The sequence below is a fragment of the Clarias gariepinus genome, chromosome 27 (genome assembly GCF_024256425.1).
Source record: "Clarias gariepinus isolate MV-2021 ecotype Netherlands chromosome 27, CGAR_prim_01v2, whole genome shotgun sequence".
In the NCBI taxonomy this organism is placed as follows: Eukaryota; Metazoa; Chordata; class Actinopteri; order Siluriformes; family Clariidae; genus Clarias; species Clarias gariepinus.
The window spans coordinates 13406330-13421701 of record NC_071126.1 but is presented as its reverse complement, the minus strand read 5'-3'; the positions used below and the strand labels follow the sequence as shown (position 1 = coordinate 13421701).

The 15372-nt window shown below is 37.6% G+C and overlaps 1 protein-coding gene across 1 annotated transcript in view; it reads left to right on the top strand.

Moving 5' to 3' along the window:
- fut8b (fucosyltransferase 8b (alpha (1,6) fucosyltransferase)) overlaps positions 1-15372 on the top strand; it is a 63945-nt gene that overhangs the window by 34366 nt on the left and 14207 nt on the right. The window contains exons 5-6 of the mRNA XM_053488542.1: positions 4759-4996; positions 12997-13243. Coding sequence (XP_053344517.1) covers positions 4759-4996; positions 12997-13243 — 485 coding nt within the window. The remainder of the gene's footprint in view (positions 1-4758; positions 4997-12996; positions 13244-15372) is intronic.

Here is a 15372-nt window from a genome sequence, read left to right as displayed (position 1 = left end):
ATTTTGTGTGTGTGTGTGTGTGTGTGTGTGTGTGTGTGGCACCAGAGTCAGCAATGTTAATCATAGCTGTAGGCTGTGCTTAGGGGCTGCCACCTTTCTCTCCCTCTCCTTCTTTCTTTCTCAATCATTACTAATTCATCTCTCATCTCATCTGGTGTGTCTTTCCATTCCCAGTGGTGTAGAGTGTTATCTGTGCCTCTCAGAGTGCCTTCAACTCCTACAATTTTCCCCTCTCTCTCTCTATCATAACTAATTCATCTCTCGCTTTTCCAACTTGTCTCTCTATTTCTCTGCATAATGTTTTATCTGTCTTTCAATGTCTCTATCTTCTTATCCTCCTCCCACTCTTTCTCCTCACTCTTTATTTATTTGCAAACAGTTGGTGTAACCATGCTTTGCTGATCAGGATTCTAACGGAAATATATATAATGTCCAATTAGCGCTATAAAAATGATTAACAAATCTAATAAGCTAGACAGACGGGTAATGAACTAAAAATATATTTTAGTGGGCTTATAAAATCATGTGTTAGTGACTTGATGGCAATATAGCATGTACAGTGTACACCAGTAGCAGATCACACACACTTTTTTTTAAATGGAGTTCCACCCCCTGCATGGAGACGTAGGGTTTGCTGTATTACGATTCAAGCATCCATAGGGATAGAGTTAATGTATTCATGGTTCCGTCACTAATGTTAAAGTATATTTATACGAGGTGGTATCAAAAAGTTTTGAGACTAGCTTTGTAACACGGCAACAGATGGCAGCACAATACTGCACACACAGTGACAGGAAGCAGCGACCTTCATAAGTCAGTATGCCAAAGGACATCGTATTGTGTACATTGGGAGCTGTGCAACTGGTGCTATACTGATTTTGTGCATTACCACGTATGTGATTTCATCATGGACAGCAAGTTAGAACAAAGAGCGAATATGAAATTTTGGTTAAAACTGGGCAAATCTACCTCAGAAACGTTTGACATAATTCGGCAAGTTTGCGTGCATTGAGCTGTTTGAGGTGTTTTGAGTGGCACAAGCATTTCTAGAATGAAAGGACATCAGTGGAAGGCGACGAGGGATCAGAAAGACGTTCAATGAGGTCAAGCCCTAAAAATGTCTAAACCTTCGGCAACATGTGCATGATGATTGCTGGAGAATATCTGTGGCGCATGAATCTCGAAAGCTTTTTGATACCTTTAGTACACTTTGTTAATGTTTCATCAATCAGTTAGTGATTATAAGCTAACAGTATACAGATGATTTCTGACAGAACTTTAATGCATAATAATAATATTCTATAGCTCATTACTAAAAACAGGAAATCTATAGTGTTTGAGGTAGTAGGGGGAAAATAAAAATGTTTAATAGAGAAATAAAATAGTCCAAATGTCCCACTATCACATATTTCTTTTGGTAAGTAGTCTACACACCATGATGCTAGAAAGGGGAAAAAAGATAAGAGCTAAATTTGCACATATTACTGTCCACTTCTGAAGCAAATATTGCTGTCCGAAGAGATCATCTTCAGTCCAAACAACTTCGGCACCATTTGCAGAGCAGAGTGTGGAGACAATAACTCTGGCACAAAGGCTAGGTTCAAACAGAAGAGAATTTATTCATGACGTGTGGGAAGAGAGGCACGGGGGACCATTGTGCATGCACACGTTGGGTAAAATGTGTGGAGTGGTGGGTTTGCACTAGGGCAGAAAGTGTTCTAGAGTGTGGACTTTTTATCATATAGCTTTGGAAAGTGGGTCAGTGAGGGATATTACAGACAGGGAGAGAAAGACAGGAGAGAGTAGTTTGGTTAGTCTGCTAACCTCCATCTGTCTGTTTGCAAATTGCAGACCAAAAGGAGTGTGTCTCAAGAGTGACTGGGAGTGGATTTCATTAGGTTTTCAAAGTTTTTGTTAGCCAACCAGCTAGCAAAAGTAAACAAGACAGGAAGTCTGTGAGGATTCTCAGTTTTCCACTGCTAATGTTCACTCTAGTCAGCTGAGCCATGAGCTAATCTGACTGGATTTCTGAAATGAAATCACAGTACAAGGTGTTCATTCTTTTCACTGCTAATTGTGTTTGCCTACCTAAATGAAACTAGCCTATAAATAATTTTTAAGAAGGTATTTAAGGTGCGTAATTTCATATAAATGTATTTAAATTTTAGGATTTTAATAACCTAAAGCTGCGCTAGTAATGCTAGTCAGCTAGCTAACCACTAAACTGATAAGATTTGTATTTTCAATTGTTTAAAGTAATACTAGCAAGTAGCATAAGCTAAGTTGACAGGGTGCCTGAAAACGTTTTTTGATGTTTAGATTTTTTTAGCAAACATGATTTATGTGTCAGGATTATTAAGGAACAGTGTTGGGGGACGTTAGTTATTACCAAATACATTACAAAATTACCATCTTGATAAAGTAATCAGTTACATTACAGCGTTAATTTCTGATAAAAGTAACTAGTTTGAGTACTTTTCTATTGCAGAAAATGAAAACTCCTTAGTGATTCCTCATGCATTTTGTTTAAGTCAAGACCTTTATAATTATTCTACCGTCAGCACTCAGTGAAGTTTGGCCCATATTCTGTTAACTACTAATACCCCTATCTCAAATACGCGGTTTCGCGCAGTGGCCGTAAGTACAGTTCATCATGATTCACCGCAAGTTTTGTCGCTGTGATTATGTTTCCATCTTTCCGCGCGTCATTCCTCGCATAGTCAAACCGCATAGGTGAGATAGGGGGATAACAGCAGGAATAACAAAGGGGGGTTGCGAGTTATCGGGGGCGGGGCTTGTAGGACGACTTTCACACACACACACACACACTAAGGGATTGAGAATGACTGCTGTTTGGCTCACGGATTACATAAATATTCTGAATAAAAGATAACATTTTTTTTAAGGTAATTTAAAAACTAAGTACATACAGTAAATGATGGACCTAACTCGTTAGATTACTTTGTAACTTGTTAGAGTACAGTACTTGGATTATTTTTTTGGTGTAACCATGTAAGTACCCAGTTATTTATTTATGTTTTTAAAATGTATTACATTTTACACACTGGATTATTACTTAGAAATGGTCAAAATGTGTGTTTTTAATTTTGTACAGTATACAGATCCTAGAACAGAAAATTCTTTTCAGTGAGTTTTCTGTTTCACACATGACAAAGTGAACAGGAGTTTTTTGAATTGTGGTTAGTACAGTGTCAGCTATCTGTCTGTAATTAGCTATAGAGAATGCCCTTAATAGCTTGAACTGAAATATTTAAGGGTTGATATTCATCAGTTGATGTTTTTAAAGCTCTGGTTAAATCATACAGTATCAAGATTGCACATTGCTGGTTCTTATTTACACATAAATTAGGAATTAGGAATAACTTTAAAACATGGACAAAACAGCTGCTGCTGTAACACACATCACCTCATTTTATACTCTGTGGTTCACTCATACTGCTGATTTCATATCTATGTATCATTTCCCTCTAATAACCTTTTTGTTTAGCCCATTATGTATACTTTTTACATTATACATAATATGTACCTTTATTATTATTATTTTTAGATTTTTCCATGATTTCCTTCCTTAGTGGTATCCAATTCTCACTCAAAGGACAGCGCTTGCGTGAACACACAGACCCCCATGATTGGCTGTAGAAAACACTAAGTGTCCGCCATCACACCTCCGCAGCAGGAGGCTACAGCATCACCCAATAATTAAACTTGTGATCTCCGGATGATATGGCGAGCACTTTACCACTGCTCCACCCGGGGACCCATTTTATGTCCTTTAATTTTATATTTTGGCGGCACATGGCTTAGTGTTTAGCACTGTCGCCTTGCACCTCCAGGCCCTGGGTTCAATTCCTGTGTGCATTGAGTTTGCATGTTCTGCTTGTGCTTGGTGAGTTTTCTCTGGGTACTTCTGTTTACTCCCACAGTCCAAAGACATGCAGGTTAGGGTAATTTATTTCCCAAATTCGTTGTAGTGTGTGAATGTTGTAAAAATGCCAATAAAGACAATGTTCATCATTGGCGTCCATGGTCCCTGGTTGGAATACAAAGGTTTCTAGATGGATGAATTTTATATTTTATATATATTTATTCCATTTTTGGCCTTTCAAGCATTTTACTGCATATTAAATTTGTGTATTTAAATAAAATTTTACTTTATATATGAGGAAATTTATATGTCTTTCAATATGTGAAAAACTTTCTGAATTAAGAAGCTTTATGTAACCGTAAACATAAACACTAAACAAACACAAACTTCTCTGTTTGTTTATGTGGATTGCTATTTAATTACCGATTGATTTCTTTTGGGGTTTTATTTAACTCTGTAATAATGTTAATTTCATCTTTAAATAAGTAATTAGGTCTCTCTCTCTCTGAAACATTTAAACACTATTCAGATTCCACTGTTTACCCCCTCACTCTCACCTCCATGCTCTCTCATTCTTTTTTATCATCTCACAATGCATTTTATGTTCATTTTATGTGAATTGCTATTTAAGTGCGATTGATTATATCCGTAGTTCATTTAATTACTTAATCTTTAAATGTAATTTCCCTTAAATTAACAGTTTATTTTCTTTCTCTGTATCTTTTTTTTAAATCCTTATTCCTTTTAGCATTGATCTTTAATTACTCATCAGTTCTATTTGGACTTAAATTTCTGGTACCCATCTCATCCTTTTTAAATACCCTCTTCCCTAATTAATAATTAAGACTCTCTTCTGTCTCTCACCTACTCAGAATCCTCCAGACTGCAGTAAAGCGCGCAAGTTGGTGTGTAACATTAATAAGGGCTGTGGTTACGGCTGCCAGCTGCACCATGTGGTTTACTGCTTCATGATTGCATACGGCACCGAGCGCACACTTGTACTCGAGTCCCACAGCTGGCGTTATGCTCCTAATGGGTGGGAGACCGTGTTCAGACCACTGAGCAATACCTGCACTGAGCGAACAGGAGCATCCAACGGACACTGGACAGGTGAGCATGGGGCTTGACTACAGGGCAAAGAGAACAAAAAGACAATTAACATTACTCCCCTCCGAGCTGGGGTTTAGAGCTGATTGAAAGAGTTAAGAGGAAACTAAATTGCATTGGTAATAGGTGAGTAAGGGTGAGGATTCTAGTGGTTAAAGGATGGAGATAAATAAAAAGACAAGAAGGTCAATACATGAAAGTAAAAGTCTGAAAAACAATGACCACCCACGAGCATCCAGGAAGAAAAGTAAAGTGGATAATAGACAAATAAATACATAATTAAATAAATAGCGGGAGAAAAAATGTAAAAACCCACCTTGTTGATTTAGCACTAGACACTGGAATGGGAGACAGGGTGCTAAAAAAAAAAAAGGATGCTTCAAAGGAAAAAAATTGTTTAATAAAAAAGTTTAATAAAATCAAGCAGTAACACTCCAGCTTTAGTCTCAGATGTAAAGAATCTAAGTAGGTCATTGAAGTTGTCATCTGCATTGCCTGCGACAGATACAGTGAAGCGGGCACCATAGACCCACATCACCAGCTACCCCATGCCCCCATCAACTCCCCCTTACCCCACATTTAATCTTTAATTTGCCTGACTTTCATATTCATATAGCCCTTTTCTTCCCAAAATAATAAATAATACGCCTTAATATTATTGCCGATGTATTGTGGGGATATTTTTTAACAACCCCACAGTGTCATATTCCTTTTTTTACAACAGTTCTCCTACTGACAAAATGTGTGATAAGACTGTGCTTGTGTATTCTGGTTTTGTTTTTTCAATTTCCGCTCCCAAAAAAAATTATTTCAACAGGGTTTAGAGTCAAATGTTGCCAAGCAACAAACACTTTCCTCACTCCCTAGCGAAGTTGATTGAGAGACTGTTTGATGATTAATTCGGAGACTTAAATGAAGGTAACCGTTCATGTTATGTTGCATTATGTGCATTCCCCCTGAATCCTCATCGACAATGTTCGAATATAGCTTTTCAAAACCACTGCCCGTAGTCCGGCTAGTTCGCATTGAATGAATGGAGTGTTGACGTAATTCAGTGGTTGAAGTTTATCCAAAGTGAGTCAGTGGAGAGAGGGATGAGCCAGGAGATCCACACTCATGGAATGCCCCTCTCTTGTCCAATCAGAAAGTAATAAATCAACCAAACATTTTGTATTAAAAAAAAATAATAATAAAAAAACATGTATGCAGCGCCCAATACAAATACAGTTTTTGGCCAGCAGGTACAGTCAAATTTGGCTAGCACCCCGTTTTTAAAAAGTTTCAACATCCCACAGTAACTTGTATGCATTCAATCATAACTTGTATGCAGAACATAACACTGTGCAGTACAGTGTGCACAATGCATGATGGGTCGCTTCATACGCTTTCCTTCTTACCCTGATGCACTCATCACTCTAGAATAGGGTTGATCTAGACTCGTCAGACCACATGTCCTTTTTCCTTTGACCAAAGTCCAATCTTTATGCTTGTAGCCTTTTTCTTCCCTATGACTATCACTAACAAGTGGTTTTCCTATGGCCCCACAGCTGTGTAGTCAAAATCCTGTGAGTCCTCTTTACTTTACAGTAGACCTATGTGCATGTGAGAATACTCTTACATCTCCTGTTTGTTTCTACTATTGATTTTTTTTATTTTTGACTTAATTGTTTGATTTTTTTTTTTTTTACAATGAAACTTTAACAAGTGTTTAAGTGTTCATGATTTTTGTTATTTTTTAGTGACTTCACACAGCTTTTTGTGCAGCAATATTCTTTCAGGTTTTAATAAGGTATTTATAGAGATGTTGGAAAACTCTTAACCAATTTTAAAAGTCATTTTTGTCTCGTTTTCTTTGCTTGATGCAGGGCAACAATTAATACTAAATACTAAGAAGAAAAAGAAGAAGAAGAAAGGAAAAATTAAAAAAAGGAATAATTTTTTTTTTTTTTTTTTTGCAAATTTACCCAATGACACTTTTTTTTACAGACTGAAATGCTCTGTTAGACAGAAACACACTTTTATCATTGGTCAGTCTATTACTGTACTTACAGTAATCACTGATTTATTCACTCAGATCTGAGGACATTGAACATCTCTCATGTTGTGCCCTAATGAACAAGACTGCTAGAGGAAATACTTATCTGAAACACTTTAGCTTGTGGATAAAAACATCTCTCTCTCTATCTCTCTCTCTCTGTCTCTCTCTGAGTCTGTCCGTATTCCTTATATAAGCCTTATGTAAGTATGGTACTGTAGGAAGGGGATCATTTTCCCCTTTGAAAGTTTGATGCTTTATGTGGAGGAAGTTCTGAGCAAGCTCACTGCCTCATTCATGAAGCCTCGTGTGTTTCATTAGCTTGTGACTGACATCAGGAAAAATGGTGCTGTTAAAGATCTAAACACTCCGATTCGTTCCTTTATTCTCGCGCAATTATCAGCTGTCCTGTTGACTGCGGCTCATCCAGAAAGCCGCGCGACAACGTTCACCGGGTCAGAGCACATCTTACCCATTCCTCAGTTTCTCTCACTGGCTTCCAGTAAGCTGTAAACTGTCACTGCTTGTTTATGAAGCACCCAGGCTCTATTCCAACTGTCAGCATAAATCTGCAGACAAACAAGGCAGGACATTGCATATTTATTATAAATATATTAAAATATATTAAAATCTTCTTTTTTTTTTTTTTTTTTACCAAGTTTTCTTGTCTCATGCAAGCCAGTTGTTTCAGTCCTAGTTTAAAAAAAAACCTGGACATGTGTGGACTTCGTCTGACGAGCCACAATAAATTTAGTTATCTGTTTGTTTTTATTCAATTATTTGTTTGGTCCTTTATTTATTTCCCTGTATGCTATTGTTTGCTTGAATTAATCCAGAGGAAAAAATGAAAAACTACAACCCGGACCTGGAGCAACATTATAGTTGCTTGACTGTTTCCTTGTTTAGAATATTTTCTGACTTTTCCAATATGACTAGACACATCCTTTATATATAACTCAGTCACTCTCACTCATTCTCTACCCTAATGGACACGTGGCGTGAGGGGTACACCCGGGATGGGATTCCAGTCCATCTCAGGGCACATAAACACACACAGACACACATTCGCTCACGCACTACGGGCAATTTAGAAATGTCATTCAGCCTAATCTGCATGTCTTTGGACTGTGGGAGGAAAACGGAGTACCCAGCGGAAACCCTCCAAGCAGGGGAGAACATAAACTTTACACTCACACACCCAAAGGTGGGATTCGAACCCTCAACCTTAGAGGTCAGAGGCCACAGAGCCAACTTTATATTAAACATCGCCCACTAACAAAACTTCTAGAAGTACACTACTTCTTCTAGCTTAGTTTCACCTGGATGTATGAACCATGTGTGAAATCGCATTTGGTTCTTTGTCGTTTTTTCATTATAAACACGCTGAAAGACCCTGATACATCCAAGAATCGGATGAATTGCACATGCAAGTTATTACATGAATGACATCAGCTGCAAAGTGAACAGAGGAATCAATATTAAATTGTGTCTGCTAATTGTTCTCAACAGACATACTGTGTCTGATTTTAGAACAGAGAGAGAAGAGAGAGAATGGACCGTGTGTGTGTAATAATACATCACTTGCAGTGCAACATAATACCTAGAAAGGGTTCAGAATATATTTAAAAACCAAACCAAAAACCGCAGACTGGACAAATTCAAATGTTTAGAAGATAGATGTCAAGAAAATATATTTATTTTTTAAAATGTAAAAAGTCTGGCGGCACGGTGGCTTAGTGCTAAGCATTACCGTCTTGCACCACTAGGGTCCCGGTTCAATTTTCACCTCTTATTATATTCTCACTGTGCTTGATTTGTTTCCGGTTTCCTCCCACAGTCCAAAGATATGCACATTAGGCTAATTGGTGTTCCCAAATTGCTTGTAGGGTGTGAATGAGCATGTGAGTGTGTGCATGCGTGTGTGCCATGCGATGGATTGGCACATCGTCCAGGGTGTACCCCGCCTTGTGCCCTAAGTATTCTGGGATGGGCTTCAGTTTGTGTGTATAGAAGCAGTATAGACAACAACAATGGCTTGCAAGCACTTCTAATATTTCACTATTAGTTCGAGCCAGCTCTTTGTTTTAGAGAAGAATTTCTTTTAATCGTAATTTTTTTTTCCTGTAAACATTCTTTAAGGAAATGCAGCTTGGTTAGGTTTATATTGCAGGCATCATTTTTGTTCCTCCCTCAGGTGGAAGACTATCTCCTTCTGATTCTCTCTCCCTCTCCCTCTTTCTTCAGAGGAGGGGACACTGTGTATATTGAATAACCTTTTTAATCAGTATCAAGCAGATTCCTCTGCTCCTAGCCAAGAGAGAGAGGGCGAGAGAGAGAGACTATTCTATTACATGTGATTGAGTGTAGAATATAAATTCCCACTGAGGTTTATTATATACTGTAGATAAACAAAACCTAATCATGAATATATACATCAATTCATAAACATAAAAAAACTAAATAGCATGATTTTTTAAAAATTTATATTGCAGTAGTGAAGTATAGTATGAAAGCGTTCCTTTATTTGGTAGAGAGCTTCTTTTCCTTTGTTATGACCCAATCAGAAAAAAAGTGTATATATGATTTTAGCATTACAAAAGCAGTTTCCAAAGATTTTAAAGAAAGAAATGTAGCCTCAAGTCTAAGAATCTTCAATTCATCATTTATTTACATGCACTCATTCATCTCCATTAGCTGCTTCACCCTGGCCAGCGTTGCAGTGTGTGCAGAGCCTATCACAGGAACGCTGGGTGCACTGCAGGCTCACACACACACACACACACACACACACACACATGCATGCTCAATAATTATTAGAAAAAATCATGAGCTGTCAGTCCACTTACTGGTATGTTTATGGGATCTGAGAGGAAAGAGGACCACCAGGGGAATCATGAGAGGTGAAGATGTGAAACTCCACATAGGCTCAGGATCGAGCACTGAGGCCAAATCTTACTACTTACTGATATTTTTAACATTTTAGAGCAATGCACTGTGATTCTTACACCTTTCTGTCATAAACAGGATTAACTCTCTCTCTCTCTTTCTCTCTCTCACTATCTTATACACTTTCTATACTGCTTATATTGTATTTGGTCATGGGGGGTCTTGAGCCTATCCCAGGGGACTCGGAGCACAAGACATAATACACCCTGGATGGGATGCCAACCAACCTCAGGGTGCAAGCATGCACACACTCATCCACATATTTGGAAATGTACCTGAAAGAAACCCACCAAGTGCAGAGAGAACATGCAAATGTTACCAGCATTACCTTTTTTTTTTGGACCAGCATCCACGCTTTAATGAGCATCGCCTGCCCATGACCCTGTCGCCAGTTAACCTGTTTTTCTTCCTTGGACCACTCTTGGTATGTCTTGACCACTGCACACCAGGAATACCCCCAAAAGACCTGCAGTTTTGGAATTCTGAGCTCTGACGCAGTCATCTAGCCATCACGATTTATCCCTTGTCAAAGTCACTTAAATCTTTATACTCGCCCATTTTTTTTTCTTCCAACACATCAGGGACTTCAGGGACTTCCAGGTGCCATTGTAACGAGATATTCAATGTTGTTCACTTGGCCTGTGTGTAAAGTAAATATTCAACTCAGCTTACTTTTACTCAACCAGTAAGCAAGCAAAAATATGTGGAGTTTCTATCTCTGGAGCGAACTGATTATAATGATGAGAGACAAAGTCACCTTGGCATGAAATACTCAATGACTTCTGAAGCATCTTTCTCTCAGCATGCTTCGAGCATGTGGGTGTCTCTCTCTCTCTCTCTCTCTTCCTGTAATTCAAATAATTAATGAATTCTGCTCTTTTCAGCTGAGTGTGTATATGCAGATTAGCGCGGCAGTTAAATAGTATGCGGGTCAGCAGCATTGTACGTTTATGAGTACAGGATGATGTATGGAGCTTCTTTTCTCTACAGTCACTGTATAGGTTTTATATTCTCTCCCCTATTGTCCCCATGAGACAGGATGAAATAGAAACGTGACATCGTACTATTGTGTATGGACGACAATATTCACAATATTTAAAATATTCATCAATTACTTTATTGTCCCTGAACAGTGAGTAATTCAGATCTATGCCAAGAAACACTAGGGACAGCTCCAGAGACAACACAATAACCTCAGTTGGGTAGAACCCTGAGCAGAAGAATTATTACATTCAAAGAACAAACCATGAATTGATATTGAGGTTTTATATATATTTTTATACACTACAAATATAGAAACAGTTAAGACTGCAAATTTAGTATTATTAAAATTTAAACTTTTTTGTTTATATTATTTAAATTTGTTATCAGGCTATTAGTACAAGGGAAAATATTTATATTAAAGAAGATTTAATTTTTTAATTAAAACAACAAAATGTAATCTAAAAACAGTTTCTAAATGAAAAAGACGGTGTCATGTTGTTTAAACAGAAAACATGTAGTATTATGTGTTTTATTTAGAATTGTTAAGAAAAATGGATGGCACAGTAGCTTAGTGGTTAGCGTTGTTGCCTTTGCACCTTCAGTGTCTGGGTTCGAATCCTGCTTCTGGTCTGTGTGCATGTTTTCATGCTTAGTGGGTTTTCTCCGGGTAATCTGGTTTCCTCCCACAGTCCAAAGACATATAGATTAGGCTAATTGGCATTCCCAAATTGAATACTCGAAGTATGAGAATAAGTGTGCAACTGTTTTTTTGGATGGACGTATGACGAATTGGCACCCTGACCAGGGTGTACCCCACCTTATGCCCTTAGTCTCCACGACTTTGTATACAGGATAAAGTGGAGTAAGTAAAAAAAAAAAATACAGTACACTAGACTACAGTACATTACCCATCATCTCCAGGACATCACATGACCCCACTAATTACAGAATGCTGTTTTTGAATTTCGCCCTTACGAGCAGTGTATTTAAGCCCAGGATTTAGTTTGCTCCTGTGTCTAGCTTGTGTGTTGTATGTTACCTGCTCTCCGAGCGTGCTCTCATTTGCCCCGATTCTGTAGTTTTTTTTCCTTTTCATGGTTCATGCTTAGACTCCTAGTTTGGTTACTTGCATACAGTATGTTCTTTTGTGTTCTGCACGTGCCATCTATTTTTTTTCTCCCTGTCACTGACAAATGGCTTTAGTTGCTCTATACAACTCTGACGGACTGACCAGCTCTGTTCCACATCACGCTTTAAAGCTCATAAATGTCAATCTTTTAATAAGCTGAATATAAACAGATTTATTAGTAAATTATTTGTACGGGCAGTTCCACAAGCGATTTGGTTTTCATGGAAATCCTGTGAATTTCAAAGGGGAAAAAAGGACATATCCTGCTTATACTCCATGTGTGATCAAGATACACATGCATGTGCAAAGAAAATCAGCATTTCTGAAACTTTTGTAAAGCCAGCGGAAAATCTTTGGTTCAGTTTGGCTTACGCAAACATTTCCACACAACTTTCCTAAGACATTGATAAATGAGGCCTAATGTGAATATTCTGTTCCCTCTCAACGTGGGTTCTGAGGAGCACCGGGTGCTCCTAGTTGTTCTGTCGCTTTATGTTGTTTTGTTTAAGTTTGATATGGCACAGAATTAAAAATCCACTTATCAAAGAAATAAATAATTTTCATTTTATTTGTTTTACATCATTATGATTGTTACTTAATATACTTATTGTTAAGTAAATAAAACAGGGGTAATCCAAACCTCATATATATATATTAAGTATTGGGCTTTTTTCCTATTTTTTATGAAAATGCAGTATGTTTATTGTGTTTGTTGTATTGTGTATGAATTTATGAAATTCATTTAAATTAATATAATCTAGGCAATCCTAGAAAGTAATAAGAATTCTGCAGAAGCAATAAGAATGCTATTAATTTGAGCCAACCCATATCGCTCCTATAAACCGTTTGTTTAAGTGTACTGATTTCTTTCTATGTACATGAATATCTATCTCTTCTCTCGCCCCCTAGGGGAAGATCATGATCGGGATGTGCAGGTGGTGGAGTTGCCCATCGTGGACAGTCTTCACCCCCGACCCCCCTACTTGCCCCTGGCCATCCCTGAGGATCTGGCCCCACGGCTTCATAGGCTGCATGGAGACCCCTCCGTCTGGTGGGTGTCTCAGTTCGTCAAGTACCTGGTCCGTCCTCAGCCGTGGCTAGAGAAAGAGATGCAGGAGGCTGGCATCAAACTGGGTTTCAAACACCCCATCATCGGGTCAGTGCCTTTCTCTTGTAACATTGCGTTCATTTACACCAAAAGTAGATTTTTGTGAAAATTATGACGACAGAAATATTCAATGATAAAACACTTTCAAATAAAAAGAATATTAAGTAAAGAATAAAGCATGCAATTTTATATGGTTGTTACAGGTGACCAATCAAGGCAGCACACTAAATTCAATACAAGTTGTTCAAGTCAAACCGGGACTTGTGATGAAATTTCTCAAGAATGTAGGTGTAATACTGATAAACATTTACAGAAGACTTCAAGCTCAGTATAGTAATGAGACTCTTAGATGCTGTGATGATTCAACAAGTGGAACGCTTGATTCCTGAAAAAAAAGACTCATTCAAGAACTCATTCAATCATTCACGAACTCGGCTAGGAGTTATTGCCACATCCCTCGTACTGTATAGCCCTGACCTTACTTCAAGCTACTTTCACATATTTGGGTTATTAAAGGAATTCCTGGGAGGCCAGCGATCATGGCTTTGACATACTGAGAAATTTTTCTCCCTTGAAGGTATCCAGTAACTAGTAAGATAAGTGCAAAAGTCCTGGTTTGACTATAAAAACATGATTTATATCTTTTACACTACAGTAACTTCTTAACAATTATAATTTAATAAATAATGGCATAATACTATACAGTTTTACTTAATGTTGTGAAATTACGTTCTATTATCACTTACACTTACATTACATTACATTACTTACATTGCTAGAAATATTCCATTCCTCAGTGGGCTTTCTTTCTTTTTTTTTTTTTTTGCATAATAAAAACTGTTGTAACAAAGTGCTGATGTTGGAAACTCATTCCATAAGTGCTTACACTTACAGCAAATTGCTATCAATGATTCTCAATCTCATCATATCAGTGATGCAGGACATTTTATTTAATCTGTTGATTATTAGTCTTGGATTATATGATGCATCCACCATTCAAGTAACTGTGAATAGGCTGTTACCACTTGAACTGTCTTATAGTCAAGATAGTTTGCACAAAGATTTGAATGAATGCAAACCCGAGTTTTGCCCACTCTTAAAAGGACAAACAAAAATAACATTTTAGGTTTATATATGTATATATATATATATATATATATATATATATATATATATATATAAAATGTTATTTTTGATAATCAAAGTTAATGTGTTAATGGTATATACTGCAATATATATATATTTTGTTAACCTTATATATATATATATATATGTTAATGAACCTCAAGTGCCCATGATCCTGTTACCAGTTACTTGGTATATTTTTGATAATCAGAGTTATTGTGTTAATGGTATATACTGCTATATATATAATTTGGTACAGCAACACTTTTTTAAACACTTTAAATCAGGTATTGTAATAATGCACAGTAAGTTACAACCTGGATGTTTTCCTGACAGGCGATTGATAGGAGCTGCCAATCAGACTGCATGATATTCAGTTCTGGAGTAAAGTTTTACATTAAGCAGATGTCCTTGTGCAGCTCAAGGTCTTTAATATGGAGAATACACAACACTGTGCTGTAATTAGATTTATACGGTAGGGGTCTGGAACAAGATTACAGGATATTTTATCTACAGACATAATATATCCCTCAGTACTGTAAGATATTTAAGCAGTGCCACACTAGAGGAAGCTAGTGAAGCTAGCTAGCCGGCTCTGAAATAGTCATAGGTATAAAGTCATGGCATGTGCTGATAATTTATACGACAGCACAACCTCGAGTGTGATGTTGCGATTATATGTTAGTAACTGTTGTATAAATGCAAATAAACAGTGCAAAATGTGGTTAAGGGATGCCCCTTGAACAAAACATGCTCCTTGAGCTCTGGCCACTGGGGGCTTAGCTCTACATGTCCTCTGTGGGTCTGCTATGGTGTCTGGCACCAGGATGTTGTGTGATTCAGGTTGCTGTGAATCGGATTGGTTTGTCCGGGGCCTTCCATGGGTGCTTGATCAGATTGGGATCATGGGAGTTTGGAGTTTCTTGGCCTGTCTGGGATTGGACCCGGTAGGCTGGCCCTTGCTCCCACAAGCATTAATGAACCTTGAGTGCCCATGATCTTGTTACCAGTTACTTGGTATATTTTTAATAATCAAAGTTAATGTGTTAATG